Raw genomic sequence first — 26,631 nt, 5'->3', positions numbered from 1 at the left:
GTGAGGAAACGAGTAAGTGAGGAAACGAAGAAACGAGGAAATGAGTAAGTGAGGAAACGAGTAAGTGAGGAAATGAGTGAGGAAACGAGTAAGTGAGGAAACGAGTAAGTGAGGAAACGAAGAAATGAGGAAACGAGTAAGTGAGGAAACGAAGAAACGAGGAAATGAGTAAGTGAGGAAACGAGTAAGTGAGGAAATGAGTGAGGAAATGAGTGAGGAAACGAGTAAGTGAGGAAACGAAGAAATGAGGAAACGAGTGAGGAAACGAGTAAGTGAGGAAATGAGTAAGTGAGGAAACGAGTAAGTGAGGAAACGAGTAAGTGAGGAAATGAGTGAGGAAACGAGTAAGTGAGGAAACGAGTGAGGAAACGAGTAAGTGAGGAAACGAGTAAGTGAGGAAACGAGTAAGTGAGGAAACGAAGAAATGAGGAAATGAGTAAGTGAGGAAACGAAGAAATGAGTAAGTGAGGAAACGAGTAAGTGAGGAAATGAGTGAGGAAACGAGTAAGTGAGGAAATGAGTAAGTGAGGAAACGAGCGAGCTGTGAAAATTTTGACTGAAGGATGGAAAATCTCCTGAATGTGGGACCACCTCAAAACAGCTTCTTAAGACCTGCATGAGACCTCAGAACCTCCACTTCATTTTCAACTGGAAGCCAATGGCTAGTTAAGGCTGGATTGAGAGCTCGTGAACCAGTAAAGAAACCAGATTAGCTTTATCTACTGAAAGACTGTGCCAAAGACCATAAGACCAGAAGATAAGAGATCCAACAAGTCAACATGTCCCAGTCTAGCATTGGATGGTGTCGGGTGTGTTCGTAGGAGACGACTGGAGTGTTTCACACCAAACACATGTGTGGCTCCGTTACACACGGCATGGGAAACATCATGGGATTGAGGACACTGGAGCTGGAAGGATCATCAAAGTTGCTGCCACTTTGAAAATGGGCCAATCCATGGGAATCCTGCTGAACACAATGTAGCAAAATATGGAGGATTTGTTTGGAGATCAAATATGTATTTCCAGACATGATAATGATGCTCATGCAACAAAGCTGCGCACAATGAAAGTGTTCATGCTCAGCATTTCAAAATCTCAGTTTCCATTGAGAACCTTTGGGAAATTATAAAGCTGAATTGTGAGAAGTCATGCAGGGCTTCCAATGAATCTCAACTTTAGGAAGAACTCAAGGAGGATTGGGAAGAAGTTACGTTTATTGAGTCGATGCCCAGGAGAATGGACGCTGTACACAAAAACAAGGGAGAACCAACAAAATATTAATAACTGATTACATTGTAGTCAACATATGCTTTATTTCCAGTGAGCTTTTGTTTCCCCTATGCCTTAGCATAATACAATGAAACTGGAGAAATGCTGGAGTTTGCCAAGCAATTTTGTCAATTTAATAACTTAACCAAGTTTAGAGTATATTCATCTTCCCAATATGACATACTCCTCATATTTTGATTGTTTAATAGAACCTGAAGTGTCATTAAAAGTGCATATAGTGCAAAATGTGTTTGTAAACACCTATAGCAAAACATACAAGACACAAGGGAAAGAACTTCATATCTATCTTTATTCATATAGCAGCACATCTTACAGAAATATAACTGCAGGAGTATACAAATGTACTGATTAAAGCAAAAACAAAAAAAACATCAGATGTCATTAGTTCACGATACTGAACGTCATTCTTACACACTCATGAATGAACGGTTGAATCCCTATAAACAGTGGTTCTGAACCAGGAGGCCAGTAGGGGGCGCCAGCCGACTTACAAAGGGCCAGAGAGATGGCTTATTTAAAATAAGTTATAATAAATGTGGAAATAGGACGTGCAATGCGCCACTTAACAACCAAAACACAATGTGGAAATTTGGTCCAAGCTAACCAACACCTCCACTGTGGAACTGACCGATTTAAGATCAATCCCATTAACAACTGTTGTTGGTACACACGGTTCCTCGAAAACTCTGAAATCACAAAATTAAGCAGAATTATAGATTTGAATCCATCAACACTCCTAGTGTATGAGAGGGGTTGAGAACCACTGTCCTGTTACAACTTTAAAAGCAGTGGACAATCACATCAAACAAAAGCAAACGAAATTAAAAACTGTGTACAAAGAGTGCATTTAAAATGTGCCCCTCACACACACACACACACACACACACACACACACACACACACACACACACACACACACACACACAACAGCTGGTGATTGGGGTAAGCGCTCTTCAAACCTCTTTTAATTTAACATTTACTAACAAAAGTTCTTCAAAAACCCACTGCCCAAACAAACAAGAAAACCTGTAATCATTGAGATCGACAACAATCTCGAAAACCTTGATCTTACAAATTTCAAGAGGCAATAACCACCAGTGGATGAGAATGTCAATGTTTTAAATACAAGTAAAATAAAAGTGAGTAGAGGCTGCATAGCAGTTTCATGATATAAATGTTCAGATGTATTCGAGACTACACTTACAGACTGGTTAAAGACAATCTGACCAGACAATGTCAATTACAAACCAAAAACCAAACCGTAGTCTTTTACTTGTGGATTAAGAACTAGTAATCACTACATCTAAGTATTTCATTATATACAAAGGTCCTTTAGAAGTACGAGGAAAGGCTTGCAAAGGCACAAAGTACTTTCAATCAAAAAGCACAGTATGATGGAAAGTAAAAAATAGAAATCAACCTCTTTAAAATGTTAATGATGGATTTGTGCAGAAATATGATTTTGACATAAGCTGGAGCATCAGTACCCAAAAAAAAGAAAAAAAAAAAAGAACAAGAATGGACAAATGACTACTTTAAATCAAAAGACATTGATTTTGCTGCCTTGTTTTGAGAAAATATTCTTCTGAATTGGTCCTTAGGTTTGATGTAGAGTGAATATGTCCTACACCATGAGGTCAAACACACACACACATTCTTTCCAGTCCCAGTTTTCTTGTTTTATGGCTTTGCATGAAACCCAAGTTCCAGAACATTAGCCTAAATATCGAATTAAGAAACATCCAGGTCATATTTCACCCCAAAATCAAAATCAAAACTCTATTTTCATTACTAATTAAAACAACAATACTGTAACAGCCATGAAAATCAGATTCAGTACAACATATAGTACCAATGTGTGTATTTACTGTACTTAACGATTTAACTTAATCTTTTTTTTTTCATATTACAATAAGATTTATTAGGCGAAAGAGAATTAAATGTGCTCAACTATCAGCCGTTTTGTTTTTTTGATTTCGGGGTGGAATATGACACGAGTTTCACCCTGTGTGAGAGATTCACCCACAACCAAAACCAGCCTCGTTTTATTTAATTGTTTAGAAACTGACAATATTTGAATTTCACTTCCCAAACGAATAACAATCTCCATCTTGTAACAAAACCCATCATTTCCACCGCTCTGAATATTGACATATGAAGTACAGTACTGCAAAAGGGACAAATTCACTTTTACATGTTTAAAATGTACACAGTACATTTGGAAATTCAGTCTTACAAAAATACTGTATGTACGCCTCACCTGCAGGTGAGATATTATGTTTCACTACAAAGAGAGCACGCTTTTAACAAACTGCTACCTCACAAAGGAACAGCACACGTGAAACAGCCGATCTACTATTTACAATTTGTTATGCAAATTTCACATAAAGCATTTTTATTTTATTTTTTTAAAGAAAAGAATTTAAAAGACAAGAACAGGTCTGACGTAAAAAAATAACTGACGCATCAAAGCAAAGGTGTTTATGAAGATTTTAAATAGAACTGCCTCACATTATGTTTGCATGAGAAAATATTGTCAATGCAAAAGCTGCTTCTTAGAATAGAGTACGTCGAAAATATGTGAAGTCTTAAAAAAAGCTTTTTTTAAAAACACTGCATGTGTCTACGAACAAGTAAAATGTCAAATAAATGTGATTTAATAAAATATTCTGAGCAATGATCTCCTCGGTAAAGGGTGAGACGGGGAAACTACAATGCTCCAAAATGTATTTATAGCACAAATAATTAACAGCTCAAACCATTTAAAAACTGAGCAACCCATTCGTATCCGTCATGACAAAATGTAGCAGCATTCTGTCTATATTAAACCCTGTACGAGTCCCAGCGTACACTACGCCTAGAGAAATCTTCCAGTTCGCGCCAAATAAAGGATTTCTGAGCGATATGAGCTTTCGTTTTTATAACTTGTATGACGAGATTGTCGTGCAGTGATGGTATGAAGCAATCTCTTCCTCATAGCTTGCTTTAAATCTTGGGATTTTCTCTGATTTTCACTGGGCCTTGAGTCTATCTGATTATAGATGGGGTTTATTGTAACTTTAAGGAGGGGGGGGGGGAAACCAATTCCTTCTTAAACCCTCATGGAAAATATGGACCTATCTACCATTTTAAGCTGCCCAAAAACACTCATAGCTGTGATAGTTCACATCAGCAATAAATATCCTGTCATTATTTCTCACACTCGTGTCTTTCAAAATATGTATGATCTTCATTCGTCTGTGGAACACAAAAGGAGAAATTCTGAATCATTCAATGGCTTGAAAGCTGTCAAAAATCCTTTAGGAGGATCCTTGGTAACTCTTAAATCTCATTAAAGCAAAATATCTTCAATTTATGTTTCGTTTTTTGGAGTACCAGAGATGAGAGAAGCTCATACGAGTTCGGAACGACATGATCCACCACCACAACAAACCCCTCTTCCCAAGCTTGTGCTTATTTGAATAATCTCCATGAACCACATATAATTCAAAAACATAGCTGCATCTTATATAGTACGAACAGCAACATGTCTTTCTGCTGAGCACACACACACACAAACACATCGTAGACCCTCTGCTGGATGATAATACAATCAGTTCACATATCTCTCAATGGCAATGTTGCACATTTTCACATCCCTGATAGGAATTCATGTCTACAAGTTGGACCTCTTGTTCATTTAAATAAAATAAAGTTACATAAAAACTAAAACAGAGGAAAAGAGTAGGAGTGATTGAGCATCTTCACTGTAAATGTCATGAGAAAACGGAGAGATTAGGTGGACATGTCAAACATTCAACACACAAAAAAAAACATTAAACATGGCTCATAAAATAGGCTATATTCAGAAAAGAGACACTGAAGAGTAATGAAACACAAACACATTTTTTTAGAAAAGCATTATGACTATCAAAACATGAAAAGCTTCATCAGCCAAGTAGACACGCATGGGTTACAAAGCTAAAAGGGATAATCTCCGGTTACGGTAGAAACTCCCTAAAGTGCTAAATATATTTCAAATTCATTCACAATGTATTAGTATCTCAACGGCAACAGAGAGTTTTTGATTTAATATTGTACTAGGTTGGTTTCTACTAAAAAAAAAACCCCAGATTAACAGTGGCAATAAATGGAGGAGATTCAACTGGAAGTCAAGAACACAATACAAAGTAGCAAAGTGCCAATATACTTAATGGCTTAATGGGTCACATGATATGCTGACATGCCAAACAGTGGCCGCAATAAAGTGGACCCTTTTATGTCCATTAAGAAAAGGAGCCATGGCGATATCCATAGCTAACATGTCCCGCCAAAACAACACATTACAAGCTTTCAGAAACATAGATATAAGTGAAGACCCCCAACTGAGACGACCCTTAGATAAGTTTAGATAATACAGACATAAGACGCAAGATGTAAAGGAACACGACAAGCAGTGAGGACGGTGGTCTACTGAAGTGAGGTTTCTAACTACTCATCTTTAATGGTCCAAGAAATCCCTAGGAAGCGTCTTTCCCTGCTCCTGAAAACGTTCCAGAAGTTCGTCTATCTTGTCGTCAAGGTTGTTGGACTGGTCCAGTAAGGTCTGAATCTGCGCATTATTCTGAAGCTGGGTCTGATTCTGATCCGAACCAGGGTGACCCATGGTGACGAGCTGATCTGACAACGCCGGACCAGGAGAGTTTATTAGCTGTCCACACTCTAATAAAACACAGAAAGATTAGGCTTTTTGAGGCCGTGAAAGGCACATTCTGCAATAAAGCCAATTTAGAAAGTTAATGCAACATATCTGAAGGTGTACACATTGATTCATGAGAAAATAAATGTAGGACAGACTTGGTTTTAACCATCTGGAATTTACTGGATCATTAAATGTTGTCATTCCACAGTGGACGACTACTCCAATACCAGAACCCACTTAATAGGGACTAGGTCAGAGGTGTCCAGTCCTGCTCCTGGAGGTCCACTGTCCTGCAGAGTTTAGTTGCGAACCCCAAAGCAACACAGATAATCAAGGTCTTACTATAAAGGTCATTCTAGAAACTTCCAGGCACGAGTGTTGAGGCAAGTTGGAGCCAAACTCTGATGAACAGTAGCCCTCCAGGAGCAGGTTTCGACACCCCTGGGGGCCGGTTGCACCAGCTGGACGTACACCCGGTCGTTAGACTAAGCTTAACTTAAAATGCGCTTTAAGTCCTGCGTAGAATTAATACCTGTTGCACCATCTGGGAGTAGCGCACATCTGACTGAGACTAAATCTTACACCTATTCAAAGGTAGGTGTAAAGTGAGAAGTCTTTACTTGTTTCCATGGTGAAAATAAAGATAAATAAAAACGTTGAGACAATGGCGCGTCTGGTATACAGGCTACACGATCGGCGGGCTTTCCGGCGTGAAAGAGTAGCCTAATGAGAGACAGAACCAATCCTCTAGATATATATGGAGACAGAGAACTTATTGAACGTTTTCGTTTCAGCAGGGTTGAATTGTTAGAATTAATCAACGAGTTATCACCACAGTTACAACATGTAACAGACACATTTCCTAGCCCACCCTCAGCTTAATTTACTGCCGCTGTTATCTTTTGCCCCCGAATTGTTTTGCTTGCATACCAAAATATGCATATGCTAAATTTTTCTTGTTTCACAATCGGAGTAATTAAATTTTCTTTTTTTCGGCTCAGCAGTAATTTTTCATCTATTCGTTGGAGTAAATAAAAATTTGTAACCATAGTAATGCGAACGGCATCAGTGTATCAGTGCAATGTCAGGGTGTACGCGCATCATCTACGCTAAGCGTAGCTGCGCCTAGTCGTAGTTTTAGATGGTGCAACAGGTATAAATATCCATCGGAAAGCTGGATGTAACTAAGTCCAGTTTGGCTTACACCAAACTTTTTTACGTCCAGCTTGAGCAACCGGCCCCTGGACTGGGTCAACGACAAAATTATCTTTCAGAACATCTCAAAATGACCCAATGGTATTTTTGTTCTGCAGTCATTTGCGAAGATTTTAACTGATTTATTGTTGACTTAATAGCACTGGCCATTGGGAATCTCAAAAAAAACTTCTGAAGAGGGTTTTTGACCCCTCATAACTGCATTTCTCCCTCATCTAACACACCTAATTGAACTCACCAGCTCACTAAATAGAGACTGCAAGACTTAAATTAGGTGTGTCCAATGAGGGAGACGTGCAAAATGTGCAGTGATGAAGGACTGCTCCAAAGCATGTCCCAATAGTACCCCGTTTTTTCCCCTCAAATCTATTGTTATTTGCTATGACTGCAACTCTAATTGCATGTTGACTTAATTGCACTTACCACTGGGAATCTCAAAGAGAAAAAGGCCTGCTTGTCCTGGCTGTCCAGGCTGGCTGAGAGTTCCCCCAATAGCGGTCTGAAAGAGTTGGCTGGGCGGTTGCTGAGGGGTGGTGGGAGTGGAGTTCTGTAGGCCGCTCACTGCTACACCACTCTGTCCACTGAATATAGTGGCTGCTGCCGCAGTCGGAGGCAAGTCTTGAGAGCTTACACCACCTTGCAGGGCTAAAATTGCTGACTGAGGCAAAAAATTGTTGACAGAAGGTTGGTCTGTAGGAGAGACAGGTGTTACGCTGGTGGCACTGGGGACAACCTGCATAGGTTGCTGATCCTGAAAAAGTTCTGTCCGTGTTGAAGGCATACTGGCAGACGAGTCACTCACAATGGTGCTCTGGTCTTGAAAAGACATGGGCTCTGCCGAGTCTTGCTGGGCAACATTCACAACACTGCCTTGCGGAAAAATAATTGATGGATTCTGAGTCGACTGGACTGTCGGAACGGTAGGTTGGTTTGAAGGGTTGTTCGCAGTAACGTTTTCAGAGCTGGGAACAACTTGCATGGGTTGCTGCTCCTGAAAGATATTTTCTGGGAGGCGGTCACTTCCTAGTGAAGTTTGGTTCTGACCACTGAATAACAGAGCCTGGGGCAGATCATGGGGATTAATGGTTGTGGTACAGAACAATATGCCTGTCTGCGTTTGTTGCTGATTTGGAGATATTGTGGCAATATTTGGGAAAAGAGGGGCTTGTTGGGGTGTTGCCATCTGTTGTTGTTGGGGAGCCTGTTGTTCCATTGGGGTGGACAACTGTGTTTGTCCCTGAAAAAGTGAGACAGTCTGGGCGTCTGTTCCAGAAGTCTGCAGGGGTGTGAGGAAAGTTATCTGTTGCTGCTGCTGCTGGTTCTGGTTATTATCCGATGGCAGCTGGCTAGGCAACACACTTTGCGTAATAAACAGGCTAGTTGAAGGAGCCTGCTGTTCTGTGGGTAGATTGGTGCTTGTTAGCATTGTCATGGTACCAGGAAATAAGGCTGCTTGAACCTGTGGGGACTTTGTGGATCCAAAGAGTACTGTCTGCGAGTCTTGTGTCTCAGTCAAGGGGTTATGACTCTGAAAGAGTGGCTGAGAAGGTGAAGGTTGAGAGGATGGCTGCTGCAGAAAACTAGATGTCTGAATGGTCATAAGACCTCCAGTCTGTTGGAAAAGTGCAGACTGCTGCTGTAACTGCTGCTGGGGTGGGTTCTGGAGGAAGCCTTCTGAGGGCTGCGATAGAGTATTCGTCTGTGAGGAGCTTTGCTGTTCGCTGGTGAAGCTCGGTGTGCACTGCATTGGAATCTGTGTCTGCAAGAGCTCTGACTGCAAATGTTGCTTTAGGTTCTCTAAAACTTCCTGATGCTGAAGAGTTTCTAAATTTATTTGATGCTGTTGCTGCTGTTGAAGATTATCAATTACTTTTTGATGCTGCAGAGTCACTATTGAACTTTGTTGCTGAATGTTCTCAAGAACTTTCTGGTGCTGTTGTTGATGCTGTAGATTCTCCAAAACTTTGTGTGTTTGCTGCTGCTGCTGAATGTTGCCAAGAGCCTGTTGCTGGAGGTTTTCCAAGACCTTCTGATGTTGATGTAAATTTTCAAGGACTGTTTGTTGATGCTGTAGATCCACAAGTGCCTTCTGTTGCTGTTGATGTAGATTCTCCAATATATTCTGCTCTTGCTGCTGTTGTTGCTGGTTGGTTAGAGATGTCTCATTTCCACCCAACCTTAAACTGTTCATGTTTTCCTGGACGTGTTGCTGAAGGCTCTCCGCAGACGGCGCTGGGCTATAAAGTACAGAGTTTAGTTGCTGTTGTGCTTGCAGCTCTCTTACTGCTCTCTCTAGCTGTGCAACCCCATCCTGGGGCAAAAGCGCCTGAACCTGTGGCTGCTGGGATGGAGGATTACGAGAGTCTATGCCCACCAATACCATTCCACTTCCATCCGTACTGTTGTCTTCTGGAGACAAAGTTTCTGGTGTTTCCCGCAAAAACTGCTGAGGGACCTGAGGGGGAACCGGCTGGAGAACCGTTGTGTCTTCTGACAAGGACACTTGGAACGATGCAGGGGAAGGAATGTCCTGCTTCTGAATGGTGGACAAGGTTTCTTGAGTCGTAAATATTTGAGCCGACGACTGTGGTGAGTCAACAGGTTGGAGAGCCACAGGGCTCGGAAAAGACTTAGTGGCAGAGGGAAGGACAGTACTTATCTCCAAGATTTGTTGGGTTGAACTAAGGGTCTCTACAGGCTGTATTGCGAAAATAAGAAAAGAATCTGTTAATTTTAATGCCCCATTCATAAAAACAGTACTTTCTTAAACTAAAGGATTCCAAGGTTAAAACTGGAAAATGAACTCAAAAGGGATGGGCTTTAAAAATGATAGTACCTTAAAGATGTCTGAAGGTGTTACGTTGCAGGAGACATCCATAGGTTCTTCTCGTTTGACCATAGGTAACAATAAGACATTGTTTAGACAACTGGTCTCTGTTTGCATTGCTGTAAACAAAGTCATGAAACATTTGAGCTCAAACTTTAAAGCTGTTTGGCAGCAAAGCATGAAAATATTTTTGATAATACCACACCTTTAATCTGCTCTTCAAAGGTACAAGCCTTGACTGTGGCTGGCAGTTCTGACTTCACTGGTATTTCAACTTTCTCTGTATGAAGAGAGTTAAAATAATGAATGATGACATCATCTAATAGTGTGGAAGTGCAATCTTATACTTTGTCCCATTAAGGGGTGTCACCAAAACAGGTAAATTGAAGATACTTGATGGCAATATTCACAAAAACAATAGCCTGTAATCTTTAGCCAAAGATACTAAGACATTGTTTTTGATGTATTTCGTTTCAACTAGCAGCTGCAGCACTATTCATCCTGCATTTCTGTCGCCTGCTGTCAGATAGCATTCAGGAGCAAATATACCAATCCTATAAAACTGGACACTCCAATGGCGCTTTTCCACTGCATGGTACGGTTCGGTTCGGTTCGGCACGCTTTGGCGCTTTTCCACTGCATGGTACGGTACGGCTCGGTTCAGTACGGCTCACTTATGACGCATTTCCACTGCATGGTACGGTACGGTACCACTCGCTTCAGCTCGCTTTAAATGGTACCACCTCTGTTGAGGTTCCAAGCGTACCGTACTAATACTAAAATGTGACGTGAAAACACTGCAGATCACTGATTGGTCAGACAGAATCATCACTACCAGCGTCATTGTATTTACAACACGAGACACTAAACCCGCTAGATTTAAATAGCCAGTAGACAACAGCCAACGCTGTCGCGCCTGTTTTAAAAGTATTTGCTTAAAAAAAAAAAAAAAAAAAAAAAAGTATAAACTTAAAAAAAAGAAATGGCTGAATCGTGGTCAGTGGACGAGGTGCAGAATTTCCTCTCGTTGGTTGCCGAGGAGCGGATGGGGAAACTTGGAATGAAAAATTCGCATTTAATATGATGATGTCATGGCAGTAGAGACGGCAACTATAACGATCAGTCACACCCACTTTGAAGCGGTACTAACTGCAGTGGAAAAGCAACCGAGCTAAAGCGAACCGAACCGTGTCGTACCGAGCCGAGTCGTACCACGCAGTGGAAAAGCAACCGAGCTAAAGCGAACCGAACCGCGTCGTACCGAGCCGAGTCGTACCACGCAGTGGAAAAGCGAAGCGAGCCGAACCGTTCCGTGCCGAGTCGAGCCGAACCGAGCCGTACCATGCAGTGGAAAAGCGCCACAAGAGAGTTACAAAGCACCATATCAGCATGACCAAATTAATATTCATGAGCTAAGTCTCAACTATACAAAGATTCACAATTCCATACCTGTTTTACCAAAGTAACTTTGCTGGATGTACCCAAATATACTTTACCCAACTTACCCAAGTAAGACATGCATATGGCTCACCATCTTTTGTTGGTCCTGCAAAACATTCCTTTCAAACAAGGCCAAAGAGTATCCCTAACCCCACTCCTAAAATAAGACCCAAATGATTGGTTGTTTAAGTCCCTAACCACAGCCATTTCCAATAAAATAGGACAGGTTCTAACTCTACAATAAGACACATTTTTATTGTAGAGTACTGCATGTCTGGGACTTCACAAATAAGAAAATGACACCCCTTGCTTACAGTCAACACATCCTTACTTTTTTTCTAATGAACTTCTGAGCTGGATACCTGTTAATATTATAAATATATTCTCTCTTTACCAACCTGTAAGCGGAGTGTAGGTAAAAGGCTGTAGATCATGCGTTCTCCCTGCGTTTGTCACTACGGCAATCCCAACAGAGACTGGGGCGGCCACTGTCTGGTCAAGATATGGGGGAACCTTCACCACTAGATGATTCTGGATCGAATTATGTTGAGAAGATGCTTTAGACAAGATATTTTTGAATGATAAGTATTTTTACAAGAGCTAAATACTGTAATGCCATGTCTTCCACTTGCCTGATGGAAAAGTTCCATGTCAATTTCTGCTTCAGCTTGCCAGCCACTCTCATCTGGAAAGAAAAATTAAAACAGGAAGGAAAAAGATGTACTTGGCAAAACATTCCACATACGTTGGACAGATAAGGAGTAGGAGTATGTTCATCATACTATGCAAGCTAAATTTCATGTGTCCTTGCATTCTGAAAGGTGACAGCGCAACAAAAGTATGCAATGCTATCCCATCATTGCCATGTGGGGCATTATGCTAATACCCAGTATAAAGTTTTATGGTATAAGATGTCCATGCATGCACTACCTGTAGAATTTTCCTGAAAAAGAACTTTGGTTCCTTTGAGAAAGTTCTTGCCGATGATAAAGACCTCCTCTCCTCCTGCGACAGAACAACTGTGAAGACTCTTCTTAAGGATTTCTGGCACTCCAGCAGGTTGAGCTGAAAATGTGACACAAAGAATATAGTTACAACCACTGACAGATGTGGAAAATAAAATCCCGTAACATCAAATCTATACCCTGCTACCCTTTGCACTTACTACATAAGATAGGAGAGGAGAGAGTCTGAAGGGTTAGGACAGATCCGTCAGGTCTTGGTATGTTCACTCTGAAGGCCAAACGAGCTCGAGTGCTCTTCTTTTTGGAGCCAGCAACCCCTATACGAGCTTCGACATCGGCATTCCTCAGCTTCAAGATTCCCACACAGTCCACGCTGCCAACACACATCCCATTACACTTTACTAAACAAAAACACATTAACTGTAAGTGATTAGACAACAGACGGAATGATCCTTACGGTAGGGTCATAGAGCTGGTCGGCTCAAGGTTCACTTCAATAACTGTGGTCCCCTCGATATCCACTTCCTTACATGCCGTCGTGTTGCGCCCCGTCACTCTGCAGGCTTGATAAAACCCATGAGGCTTCACACGTCCAGCGTCATTAGCCACAAATACTTGGAGCACCACTGGTTCACTCACTCCCTCTAACTGATGTACCACATATAGAAACATTACCATATAAACTGTATTACTTCCATAAATGCATATTTGTCCGAATAATATAATGTTTTTTTTTAATTCTTACTTTGATTGTAGGGAATCCTTGCTGGGTACGGTCTTTGACGGATCCTCTACTTCCCTCTGTGAGGTATCGTGCTCTATGCTGTGTCTCTGGCTGAATCAAAATCTTCAGCTCCTTCCCTTCGCTCTTCTGCGGGTACTGAATGGAGAGAATCCCCCCTTTCTGATTGTTTGACACTTCCAGGGAGCTAAAGGTATAATACAAGAAAGCAATTCAAATATCTTCTATGACGTTTTTAAAATGAATGTTGAATTTTTTTGAGGCGCAAATAGGGCCGAACGATTAAATCGCAATGAAACCGCACGCGATTTGGCAAAGGCTGTGATTATTTTATGTGCAGCTTGTCAGTGCAGCGGCTGATCGGTAGTAAATGCTGCTCCATCTGAACGCCAGAGGGCGTCTCACACACATATCACATATCCCTCTGAACACCAGAGGGCGTCTCACACACACCCACCAAATATGCCCCGCCGCAAAAATACAATAACACACATCATTCCTATGGGCATCATCGCTGCAGCTGAATAAACAGAAGATTGAAAAGCTTTGATTGATTAAACATAACTAATAAACACGTGTATTCCATGTTTGGAAAGATGTTCGACGTGTGTTGCTTTTTCAAATGCACTTTATAAGTGACTCAAACTCGCAGTGCTTTCAGAGTGAGCAGCGTTTACAGAGCCGATCATCAATGACAAGCTGCGCATTAAAAAAATAAATAATCGCAGCCGTTGCAATTTCATAATCACGATAAGCCAAATCGGTTTAAGTGCGATTTCATGTAAATTGCGATTAATCCTGCAGCCCTATTCGTTATTGCATTTTTTTGTGGCGCAAACTTAGAAAATGTAAGGACACCAACCTCACTTTGGGTGTGACTTTGGTGTCTGAACCCAGTTGTGAAAGAACAAAGTGTGGCGCTTTAGCGCTGTCTGCATCAAACACATCCATGCCGGCTTCCTCGCGGGCCGCGGGTTTCGGCCCCGGCCGCTGCCGAGGAGTTCTCTTTCGAGATTTTCTGGGCACTTCAGTGTTGTCGTTGTACGAACTGCTGCTGCCCATGCTAAAGTTGGACACCGAGTCGTCCATCCACATGCTCCCGCTCTGCTCCGAGTCCGGGTTGGGGGGCAGATCATCCTGGCAGGACATCCGGCTGTCGTCGAGCAGATCCTCGGGAGGCGGGGAGATGCTCAGGACGGTGCGGCGCTTTGAGGGGGTCGCCTGGCTCTCGCCCGCAGCTGAACCGGGCTCCACAACCACTCTCTCGGGCACCCCCTCGGGGGCGGGCCCGAGCCTGGACGCCTGCTCCTGGGCGGAGGTAGCAGAGAGCATGCTGGGACAGGAAGGAAGGGTGCTGAGTCCTCCAGGGGAGGAGGCAGCGGTGCATGTGGCGGCAGCATCTGTAGTGTGCACAATGCAGAACGGTTAAAAACCGGTCCCTTTAAATCTGGCTAGCAGTCCCGATCAAGCAGTGAAACTCGACATGGTGTCTGGTCAATGCCCTTTATCTGTTTTGAATGTCGTGGTATTAAATTGCTAATTAAAAGTAAGCCTAATTAAGCGTATACATTGTCCAATACCTTATTTCTTTCATGTTATTTGGCTCAATAACTGAATCCTACCATAAAAAAGCAAAAAATAAACATGCATAAGGGGTATACAGAGCATTTGTTGTCACTTCTGCATAACCCAGTGCTGATCTATTCAAGCCTTTCACAGACAAGTTCTAATGGCCAATTATAACTCTGAGAGTAATGCATGCCGATTGGGCGAACTGGTACTGGTTGATGATAACCCAGAGCTGATCTATTCAAAACAGCCTCTCTTAGACACATAATATTGGACAATGAAAATTCTGAGGTGTTGACTAATGCATGCCAATTGGACAATTTGGTTGGGACTGAGCGTAGCCATGGAGACAGAATAAACAAGCTTCTGACCTACGAAGCAGAGAACTGCAGACCATTTTATATGCAGACTCTCCCTGATTCAGAGGGAACTCCCTGGAATAAAAACGACAAATGACAGCGAATAAACAATAAGTGCTGGTCATCCAATGTAGATATCTGCAAATTTTGGTCAGAATCATGAGCAAAAAAATCCACATTTTCATAAAAACATCTGTTTTTATAAATTACTAATTTATTGGGCCAGTTTTGGTCCAGAATTTTTTTTTTTTTTTTTTTTTTTTACTGTCCTAGTTTGGTGCTGGATTTGGTTGATCCATCAAATTTATTGATGCATAAACTGATATTTGTTTGGGCTCCTTTGCTTAAAGATCCCTCAGCTTTCTGTCAAAACAGGAGGTAGAGTAACATTAGCCTGGCTACTTACTTGCAAATATATTTGCATTCAGAGTATTGCCTTTTAATTAGAACTGGGCAATATATTTGGTATTATTTTGTTGTTGAAGCAAAGTTGTGAATATCAAAGTGATTTTAAACAATTTTTTTTTTTTTTTTTATAGAAATTGGATTAATTTCTGCAAATATATTAAATTAACCAAAAGTATCTGTTTACATCATCGCTCTAGGTTTACAGACATCCTTGTGTGGCATTGGATTTTTCATATTTTCATATAGGTGCATCCCTTTTTCATATGTCAGTAAAGAGAAGTGAGAATAATTACAGGAAATACAAGATATGACATGTTGATTAAAGATTAAGTCGATGAATTTTCATTTTAAAAAAAAAAGCACAGATGAGTGAATCATTAAGAAATAAAACAATCTATTTTGATTTCATCCAGACTATTAAATACTGTATTAAGCATTATCCTGTTAATATGTATTGTTATATTGGGGCATCAAATAATTTTTTATATTGGTGCATTACATTATTTTTATATTTACTTGATAACAATGGCTGTTGAAAAAACCTAAAAGATTTTTCCAGAGCAAACACATACATACACAAGACTGTAAATGTATGAATATAGAGTCATATTAAATATTGGGTTTCTTTTGTTATGCTATATTGCCGAGCCCTATTCAGATTACAAGCCATTTTATCATTAGTTGAAAGAAGCCTTCCCAAAAAGAAGCGAAAAGATTAAGAGAAAAGCCTCAAATTAGGCCTAACGCCAATATATTTGTAGACAAAGATAAAAAATGGCTTCTAATGAAATTATTTTAGGTGTCATCTAATGCGCTGGACCGCTGCCAGCCAGTGAGTGCTGTTTATATTTCATTGACTGGCTTCAACCATAACAGGCCGAGACTCCAGAACATGGTCAGGAAATCACTCAACCTCAATAACAGGAAGCTCTTTTTAACAGGTTTAATGGGACAGGTCAAGTAAAACACTCGAAACAAGTTCGTCTGCAAAATCTGAAATGATCAAAAGGAGAGAGAAAAAAAACATGTAAAAGAAAAAGAAAAAAACTTAAAAGGTCTGGATGTCCAGATGGGTTTTAAAAGAGTGTGACATCGAGTGAAACGGGTAGCACGGGTCAGAGGCACCAGAAAGAAATGTGCACAAACCAACACAAAAAATTTTTAAAAGATAATTAACACCACACCACCAAAAGAGAAAAGACTAGAAAAAGATCCAGAGACACACAGGAATCAGATGAAGTTTAGCTTCACAGGCAGTCACACACACAGGGGTGAGTGGAGCAGATGATGAGGAGAGTGTGTGTAGCGTGAGCACCGGAGTGTGTGTACCTGAGGCCAGGGCCGCAGCAGGAGGAGGGCCGGCCTCTCCGCCGCTCTTCTGGCTCATGGGGAACCGGCTGTCCTGCTGAGCGACCGAGGGCAACTGCAGCTCTTTGGGGAGCAGGTCATACACTGACTCTGGAACAGAGAGACTCATAAACGTTACATTTTAGAATATTCCTAGAATTAAAAATAAAACAAAAAACCTGCACATTCGAATGCAAAAAACGTGCATTCAAATTTTTGGTGTGTCAAGATTGTTAATTTGAAAGACTTCCTGCTGGCGAAAACCCTCTCAGTCGGTGGCAAAAATGGTGCAACGACACACTTGACCAAACCTGCACAAACCTCCCCAGAGCTCTGTGTGTGTGTGTGTGTGTGTGTGTGTGTGTGTGTGTGTGTGTGTGTGTGTGTGTGTGTGTGTGTGTGTGTGTGTGTGTGTGTGTGTGTGTGTGTGTGTGTGTGTGTGTGTGTGTGTGTGTGTGTGTCAGCTGGACACATCATCAACAGAAAGCGCTCAGCACTCACTCAGATCAAGCTGAGCCTCTGGTGTTTGAGATGAACAGTATGTAGATGTAGTGAGTAGAAGTGGAGTGTTTCTGAATGCCAGTTTGCTGTTGTGTGTTCATGTAGTTCGTTACGCTGCGTGTTGAAGCATGTTTTCTCAGGTGCACTTACACAGTTTTATGCAATATCTAATTGTCCTTGCATGCACATTAAGGAAATTATATTGTATCTAAGAACAATTGTTTCAAAAGTTAATGCACTTTAAAAAGTGAATGTCATTTCATTTCAATAAAAGACGCTTGATTTGGTTTGTGTTTCCTTGTTGCGCTCGACTGCGCGCTCTTGTGGACACAGGAGACCATACAGTACTCTTCTCCTCTAACTTTAAGATTTGCCTTTAGAATTCGAATATAATTAAATTTTTGCCAATATTTAAGAAATTCGAATTTAGCTTTTCAGCCATTTAATAGCTTTACAAGAACAACACAATATTGAGCAATAATGAATCATCTTGCAGCATTCGGTGCTTCTGATTTTGAACAGCACTGAAAATGTTATTGTTTATTAATGGGTCCCAATCTGTTTCACAAAGGCTGTGTTGACACTTGGCAGGTTTGGTTTGGTTGGATTAAAACTAGCTCTGGTGCAGTTCGACTGAACTATGACGGACCAAAGACATCTAAAAATGACATGATTTCATAAGACATGGACATAAAAAGCACAGAATGCTCAATAATTCTCATCATAACAGCTCCGTTGCCCATCACAGATCTGTACAGGCGTCAGAACCGCAGATCTTCATTCTCCAAATTACACATTTGATAAGCCCTTATAAAAAATGCCATCATATATATAATACGCACATATACAGCACTGGTCTGGACGTTTGGTAAGTTCTGTGGAAGGCCTGTTCACACCAAGGACGATAACGATATATAGTTCTAAAAATTGTTCTCCATATTAAAGAATAGCAGAGTTCACAGCACAGCTATAACGATAACAATAAAGCAGCCGTTGAATAATAAAACACTGACAGCCAATCAGAATCCATCCTAATTTAAGGGTTCGTGCATTTTAAATGGTAGAGGACATGAGGGAGAAGTTAATCGCCGAGGTCCAGAAAAGTCCAACACTGTTTGACAAGTTAAACACCTTTTCAAGAAAATGGATCTGGAAAACAATCGTTCATACCCTCTGAATAAATAGTGAGAAGTTTTTTTTTTTATTCCACTGTATTAATTTGGTCAGATAAAACTAGCTTCGTTCAATGACGTTGAACACACTTTGAAACCGCAACGCGCGAGTTTAGAATAAACAGGCCGTTATCGTTCGCTGGTGTGGACGCGAATATAGTTGTCGTTATAGTTAACGTTCTTGATGTGAACGGCCCTAAATGTATACTTTCCTGATCAAAAGAACCAAGTGAACCAAACTACAAGTGTGAACACACCCTAAATCAAGGTATGATAAATGTGCATGACAAGACAACTGCACCAAAAATATTGGTGTGTGTGTGTGTGTCTACTAAATTACAGTCTGTGAAACATGTAGGCGAGTTTATTAGCAGTGAACAAGTCAAGCCTACTACTGTCACAGACATTTACAAAGATCCCCAAAAGAGCAAAGTATGGAAATATATTACAAAAAAATAAGATACAGTATAAACACTGTGTGCAATACATGACATAATCCAATAAAGATATTGATGTGTACTGAATCATAATAACGCATGACGTCATTTACTATAATGCCATCTGTAATTGCTTTGGGTGACAATAGGAGTCAGTATAGAGCAGTTTCTCCCTGAAAGAATGACACAAATATATATATTTGTATGGCGGCAAATCAATGCCAATAATAAACGAGCGCACAACTGATGCGGGCGCGCGCGGTAAATGACATACGCGAGAGGATAACAGATCTACACGCGAAGAAACGGGAACTCGCGAGCTCATTCAAACCCTGCGCGCGCGCATGACATCATCTCTGCACGCAATACAAGCCCTCGCGTGCGCGCATGATCATTCCCCACGCGCTCGCGCTTGATCTGCTCTCGCCTGCTGCTTTTGCTCGCTCGAACACTTTTATTTTTGGCAGTCGAGGGGCGGGACTTACTGTTTTAATAACCTCAAATGTCATTGGTTACTTTTCCCCTTTTCCAGAAGTCAGTTGCGATTGGACGCCTGTCCAATGACTCGTAATTCACTTGACTTGAGACATGAGACATCACTTCATTTGTTTTATTTATTGTGTGTAATGTGATTTAATGCATTGTTAATATAGAATAGATTCTTACCAGATACTTTATTAACAGAAAGTCTTATTGCATTGTGTTGTTAAGAGATATTTAGGCTACAGACTATGACGCATTTCCATGGTTATTAGCATTGCAAATTGACCCAAATTTGTATACATTTTTACATTTTATATTTATAACACTGTGATTTGTGATATTGGCATTAAAATATCTAAAATAAATTGGAGAAAAATGGGAATGTAAAGTCATACAGGTGAAACTCGAAAAATTAGAATAAGTTCATGTGCAAAAGTTTATTTATTTCAGTAATTCAACTTACAAGGTGAAACTAATATATAGACTTGTTACATGCAAAGTGAGATATTTCAAGCCTTTATTTGTTATAATTTTGATGATTATGGCTTACAGTTTATGAAAACCTTTTCACAATATTCTAATTTTGAATTTGTTTCTTTTTTTGAACTTTTGCACGATGTTCTAACTTTTCGAGTTTCACCTGTATTTGCTGTATATCACCACTACATTACCACTATACTCTCATTCACCACTATTTACGTTTACCCAACCAAAATTATATTGGTTCTGAGAACCTCAGAAATGTAAAACGTGTCCATTAAATAGTTGCAAATATAACAAGGGCTTTGGGTGAAAGATACATTACTTGTTTATCAATATTCAAGAGTTGTTGTGTAAGCTTTTGTTATCATCCTGTGTATTACTATTATGTCCATTTTGAGTGGTTTATTATATTTTCTATTAAATGTAAAAGAGATTCTGGCTTCTCAAGTTAAGATACAGTACACAGCATAAATGATTACACCCCTCTAGACCCAACAAATTCAGATTTTTTTATTTATCTAGGGCTTTTTTTTTGTTGAAGATATGTTATGTTCAGATGGGGTGTAATCATTTATACGGTGTACTGTACTTGCCTCATACTTTCTCTTATTAGGTTATTAGCTTACAAAAAGTTAGATGGTTAAGATCACTATATAATATTTTAATATCTAATTTGCTGGGTTTAATTTTGTTCCTCTATATTTTGTAGCAAATTCTGAAAAGGCATTTGTAAGCTAATTCATGCTGTGTACTGTATCTTAACTTTGAGAAGCCAGAACCCCTTTTGCATTTAATAGAAAACATAATTAACCACTTATATTACCTAAAAATTTATAAAAGATTTGGTCAATTTGCAATGCTAATAACCATGGAAATGCGTCATAGTCTGTAGCCTAAATATCTTTTAACGACACAATGCAATAAGACTTTCTGTTAATAAAGTATCTGGTAAGAATCTATTCTATATTAACAATGCATTAAATCACATTACACACAATAAATAAAACAAATGAAGTGATGTCTCATGTCTCAAGTCAAGTGAATTACGAGTCATTGGACAGGCGTCCAATCGCAACTGACTTCTGGAAAAGGGGAAAAGTAACCAATGACATTTGAGGTTATTAAAACAGTAAGTCCCGCCCCTCGACTGCCAAAAATAAAAGTGTTCGAGCGAGCAAAAGCAGCAGGCGAGAGCAGATCAAGCGCGAGCGCGTGGGGAATGATCATGCGCGCACGCTAGGGCTTGTATTGCGTGCAGAGATGATGTCATGCGCGCGCGCAGGGTTTGAATGAGCTCGCGAGTTCCCGTTTCTTCGCGTGTAGATCTGTTATCCTCTCGCGTATGTCATTTACCGCGCGCGCCCGCATCAGTTGTGCGCTCGTTTATTATTGGCATTGATTTGCCGCCATACAAATATATATATTTTAGAAAAACGGACACGCGAGCTCCACTTTTTCGCGATGGAGAAACGCGGACGGAATCGCAGAATTCAGTCATAAAAACGGAATTTACTGTATAACGCGGAATTTTACGGAATTTGTAAATGTTACAATCAAAATCAAACCGTGTGAATATTAAACCGCAAAAAAACTCTTTAAATACGAATCCTGCATGTTCTGTGTGCTGGTGCTGACGACGCGCAGTTTCATTTACCTCACACACACACACACACACACACACACACACACACACACTGACGCTCGCGCTGTTTTTTTTACCTACATGAGGACACAACATAATACATGAACTTCATCTCCAGACTCTAGACCCGCTGAAAGTCGCTTTGTGAACATTTAACCGCTTAATTTGAGGAAAACTATCGTCATGACTCACAGAAACTCAAAGGTCTTCACGGCAACCCGTCAAAATAGAAGTTCGGTTTAACTTGACAGAAATGTATTACCTTGTACAGTAGAATTTAGACACGTCTCAATGTAGCCTAATAATAATACTAACACTAATACAAATACATACTAATTATCATCAAAACTTTATTTTTTTTAAGGAATAATCACAAATTGTATTCCATGTTTTAATTTTAACAGTAAAGCTCATTGTGCAGCTCGTGTTTCATTTCATATGATTAAAAGAAATTAAATTAATGTTTTATGTCTTCATTTGATTACCAGAAAAAACACAACACCGAATTTGTGTGGGGAAAAAAACAATTCATAGAATTTTTTTTTTTTTTTTTTTTTTACAAGTTTAATAAATGTGAAAGTTTCATGATTTCAATTAATTAGACATGGTTTTTGATTAATACAAATTTTACACCACGTATCCGTAACGCCGGCTCCTAGTAATTTTGACACTAGTAGTCCAAAGAGCACTGCCATATTAGCCAGCCAAATGTCTACATTTCACTAAAATATTGTCAGCAATTACAAACAGTCTTAAATGCTTCATAATAAGGACAGTGGAGCGCTCACTATATATAGTTGTATGATATTAGTATTAGTGCTGATGAGCAGATATTTAATAAGCGAGGAGGTGTTTATGATTGCCAGAGCTCATCGAGGGACACTTGGTCCCCCGGTGCCCGTGTGTCTCCATCAGCATGTTGATGATCACAGCGCCGCCGCTGATAGAGAAGCACTGAAGCGGCTTGACCGCTCACATTACCTGGAAACCCTGGCCAAACACAACAGAGTTACTTCCCATAACAAAACAATACTTTGTTTTTACTGCCAAAGATTATTCTGCTTGAGTGCACTGTACTCCGACCATCTATGAAGGGTTTTTCTTTCTTACGCACTTCATAAAATAAAATTGTTTATATGCTTTATGGGGTACAAATTAGTGTCCCGTTACATTACAGTCCCCCTGTGTTGAAAATCAAGTGTTTAATGTTGTTTATGTGGTGTTTTTAATATGCTTTAAGACAAATCATGTGTAAATTCATAAGTCGACAGCATTGCTGAGTATTTTCTCCTTAAAACTGCAGTGAACCAAAGACAGTCTCAAACACACGCTTTGAAATCGCTGGTGTTTCTGACGTCACAAACTACCTTGTAACCAATCAGATCAACGTGTGATCGTCAACCAGTGGATCTCTGAGCTGAGTGAGTGAGTGGAGGCGGGGCTCATTTGCATATTCATAGGACTACGCATACTAAATGAGGCAAGGCTGTCGAGATATGGCGCTTTTCCACTACACAGTACCAGCTCGCCTCGGCTCGCCTCGCCTCGGCTCGGCTCGCTTTTCGCTCCGTTTTCCATTGCAGATAGTACCTCCACAATAGTACCTGGTCGTCATAGCGACGCCGCAGGAAACTGCCGTGACTTAATCTTTTACGCGAGACACACCCGCTACCCACACACACAGGACAATGGAGGATATCAAGTGTATGCTGTTTTTGGATGTTTTTGTTTTTGTTTTCGCTGTTTTTTATTCAGGATACTGCGTCTGGCGCGTGCAATGATGACGCAGTGAATAGTGACGATTCTCTCTGACCAATCAGCAGTCTGCTGTGTTTTCACGTCACATTTTAGTATCGCCTCAGCTCGCTAGAACCTCGCCGGAGGTGGTACGAAAAAAAGTACCTGGAAGCGGGTACAGGTACAACTTTTACACAGTGGAAAACCAAACAGAGCCGAGTCGAGTCGAGGCGAGGCGAGCTGGTACTGTGTAGTGGAAAAGCGCCATTACTGTACATTCAAGATATTTCAAGAGATGAAGAAAAACTTTTAAATATGTAATTTTGGTGATTTAAGGGATAAAATTATTGAATACAGGGGGACTTTAAGGAAAATTGTAGGATCATTAAAGACAGCATTATTTTTCCCCTGTTAAAAATGTAACATCACAGTTTAATAAGTAAAATAATCTCATGTTTTAGTTAATAATTAGGAAATCAACATTTGTCCCAAACCAGATCCTAAATCTTTAAATCTGCTATACTTGTTCTGTTTTAATGTTTTATATTATATGTTCCTATGTTTAAAAATGTTGCTAGAAATCATCAAAATCTCACGTCAAGGTTTTACAATGTGTTTACAAAGTGTTTATTATTTGCTGTGAAATAAAGTTGATATAAATATGAACATTTATAGAAAATCAAACTGTGACACAAATACACAGCTATAATTAAGCTAAAATAACGGCTGTGAAAAAATGCCTGATGTGGACGAACAAAACTTTCTGACTTTGAAGATCAAAAACTGGACAAGCACTTTCAAGCACTGTATTCTGTAGTGTCCACTGCATTCTGGCCCAGAGAAACACAGAGATGGAAACGGGACCCTGGATCAACACTCCTACAGTAAAGACAAGCCCTGGTGCCTGTAGTGAAGCTGAACTCCACATGTCCCGCATTCCTGCTATTTTAACACTCCGCATCCCCGGACGACAAACAGATCGTGGGATCGTCCGATTCTCCTCGGCCAAGGCAACCTTTAATATCGCAGGGATTAAATCTGTTCAAAAGAATCCGACAGGACAGAGACACTGCTCCTGAAGCTGGAGAGTGTCACACTGATTACACACTTCATCTGTGAACGCTGGCTTTGTGAAACCTCCACTAAACACAGGTGGCACCACATAATGACCACACTCCTCTACAGAGCAGCTCCTATAGGAACTATTAAACTCGTCTGTCACTACAAAGTTGGGTCGAGTGGATTGAACACAAAAGGCCATGTGACCCGGGTCAAACCGCTTGAGACCCATTAATACACCAGCGTTAGTCATGTTCTGAAGAAAAGTGTGTGCCGTTCGCTCATGCTAAACTGGCCCTCGTGAAACATGACGTGGTGGGTGGTGTCCAGGGCGCTGCTATGCAATACGGCTACATATAATTGAAATTAACGTCTGTTTTCAACCCAAATCTTGACATTTCCAACTCTGACTGGAGGGCAGCATGTATATTAAAAGATATAATTCATTTATAATGTTAAAATCATATTATAAGGATTGATATGATTGAAGAACCGAGTGCAAGTGCTCCTATGTTGATGAAAGGAATTGCATTGATTGGTTATCGCAAAGATGATTTAAGAAACTAACCGTTAAGGTCCTTGTGCACAGAGTGCCAGGACCCAACTAAACAAGACATACATCTTTCATTTATTTTATTTTAATCGTATGAAATTAAACTTTTTGTCAAACAACGTGACGACAAAGAGCTTTACTGTAAAAATTAAAACATAGAAGAAAAAAAAATTGATTATTAAGAACGATAATGTTTTTAATAATCATTCTAAGTCTATGAGAATCATGAAGTCCACAACTACAATGCTTAACGTCACAGACAAAAGGTCTTTTAATAAAAACACTGACAGCAAACCAGAATCCACAGCTTTAAAGAGCTTATAACACATTGTAGATTCATTGGTAAATCTAAAACATTTAGTTTATATTCAAATCTGCATCATTATATCGGCACATAACCCCCAAAAAGGGATGTTATCCACTTCCCATTGGCTCACCACAAGATAAATATGTTTCTGTTCCTATCATCCACATTACAGAGGACTGGCTTATTGTATAACTTTCCTCATCATATCAACATATGATCATATCAACATATGAACATCATATGCTCAAGTCAGGTCTGTTATGAGCTTACCTTCTAATGAGACCAACACTGCCAGCTATATTCAGAAACATGTTGCTGTCAAGCTCAATGTCTTGCTGTTGGCAGATGAAATATTAATTATGATAGGCGTGGATCAGTAGCATGATCATCCTTCATGGCACTAGTCCAACTTTTATAGTTCTTCAAAGTCAGTGTATATAAAACACCACAACAACAGTGTGTGTCCGAAATACTTGTTTGGTGTTCGACAACAAACCTTGGTTGTCTCGGAGCCACGAGTCACTAAGTTATAATGTGTGTAAAGGTAAACAAACACACACCCACTCACTCTCTCTCTCTCTCTCTCTCTCTCTCACACACACACACACACACACACACACACACACACGCATTTATATATAGACTCTCACACACACGCATACATAGACTCACACTTACACTCATACATATACACGCATTTATAAATACACACAGCTAGCGCGTGCTCTCCTCTCGTGCTAAGTAACGTTAGCAATACTTCATATTTATCCACAACTAAACGCCTCCGTGAAGACGCATGCAAACCTAAATGAATGAAGAAAGGACGCAGTATCATAAAAACACGTTCTTACCTTTGGAATAGAGTGATTTAGGAGAACTGGGGTCGATATCGGCGCTCAGGAGAGATATAAAATCAGAGGGCATGCTAGCATGCTAAAGCCTCATGAGATCAGAGGAAACGACTCTATCACTCTCGGCTTAAAGAGCAATGCATACAGAAAGAGAGATGCGTTCAATCATAAAATCCTTATAAAGGGTTTACAGCACATGTATAGTAGTGAAATTCACACTCAGGAACATTTTAATGTGTTTTTTTTCTCCATCTGATTAGCTAGCCAGCCATTAGAGCCATTCACCTTTTTCAGCGACTCCTCCCCCCTTTCTGCGCATGCGCACGATTCCCGACTGTATCTGACAGAATATTATTGTTCGACTGTTACTGACATATTAAGTGTTAGACTTTGTCTATCATATTATTTATTGAGTGTATCTTAATTATTATTTGGATATGATTAGTTCCAGTGATTATTAAGCCTACTGTTCATCTATAACTAAACATTGTTCCTGACTAATACATAATAGAGTGAATTGACCCAGTTCAAATAAAGATCCATGCCATTCTGGTCATATTCTA

General features: G+C 40.2%; 1 protein-coding gene across 3 annotated transcripts; it reads right to left on the bottom strand.

Moving 5' to 3' along the window:
• Positions 1-1,559: 1,559 nt before the first annotated feature.
• Positions 1,560-26,369, bottom strand: nfat5a (nuclear factor of activated T cells 5a). 3 transcript variants are annotated; one of them, XM_082159629.1, is made up of 13 exons: positions 26,069-26,369; positions 16,826-16,954; positions 14,023-14,560; positions 13,164-13,347; positions 12,876-13,066; positions 12,619-12,791; positions 12,384-12,518; positions 12,086-12,138; positions 11,852-11,984; positions 10,219-10,293; positions 10,023-10,132; positions 7,610-9,884; positions 1,560-5,991 (listed from the first exon to the last, which is right to left on the bottom strand). In XM_082159629.1, exons 1-13 carry the CDS (start codon positions 26,139-26,141, stop codon positions 5,771-5,773), a joined length of 4,290 nt encoding a protein of 1,429 aa, XP_082015755.1. In that variant the 5' UTR covers positions 26,142-26,369; the 3' UTR covers positions 1,560-5,770. The 3 variants fall into 3 exon arrangements, with proteins under 3 accessions (XP_082015755.1, XP_082015757.1, XP_082015756.1); XM_082159631.1 differs by having other exon boundaries at positions 26,354-26,368; XM_082159630.1 differs by lacking the exon at positions 26,069-26,369 and adding an exon at positions 25,488-26,056.
• Positions 26,370-26,631: the final 262 nt, after the last annotated feature.

Source organism: Leuciscus leuciscus, assembly GCF_965113295.1.
Source record: "Leuciscus leuciscus genome assembly, chromosome: 25".
NCBI classification, from domain to species: Eukaryota; Metazoa; Chordata; class Actinopteri; order Cypriniformes; family Leuciscidae; genus Leuciscus; species Leuciscus leuciscus.
This window is presented reverse-complemented; position numbering and strand designations above follow the sequence as displayed.

Bases quoted from the DNA above. Each gene is read 5' to 3' on its own strand.
- nfat5a (XM_082159629.1), bottom strand. From the start codon at position 26,141: ATGCCCTCTGATTTTATATCTCTCCTGAGCGCCGATATCGACCCCAGT. The intron at 9,885-10,022 runs GTACTATCATTT...TTCGCAATACAG, and splicing joins CACCTTCAGACATCTTTAAG to CCTGTAGAGACCCTTAGTTC. The intron at 5,992-7,609 runs GTAAGTGCAATT...GTGTTTTATTAG, and splicing joins TCTCTTTGAGATTCCCAGTG to AGTGTGGACAGCTAATAAAC.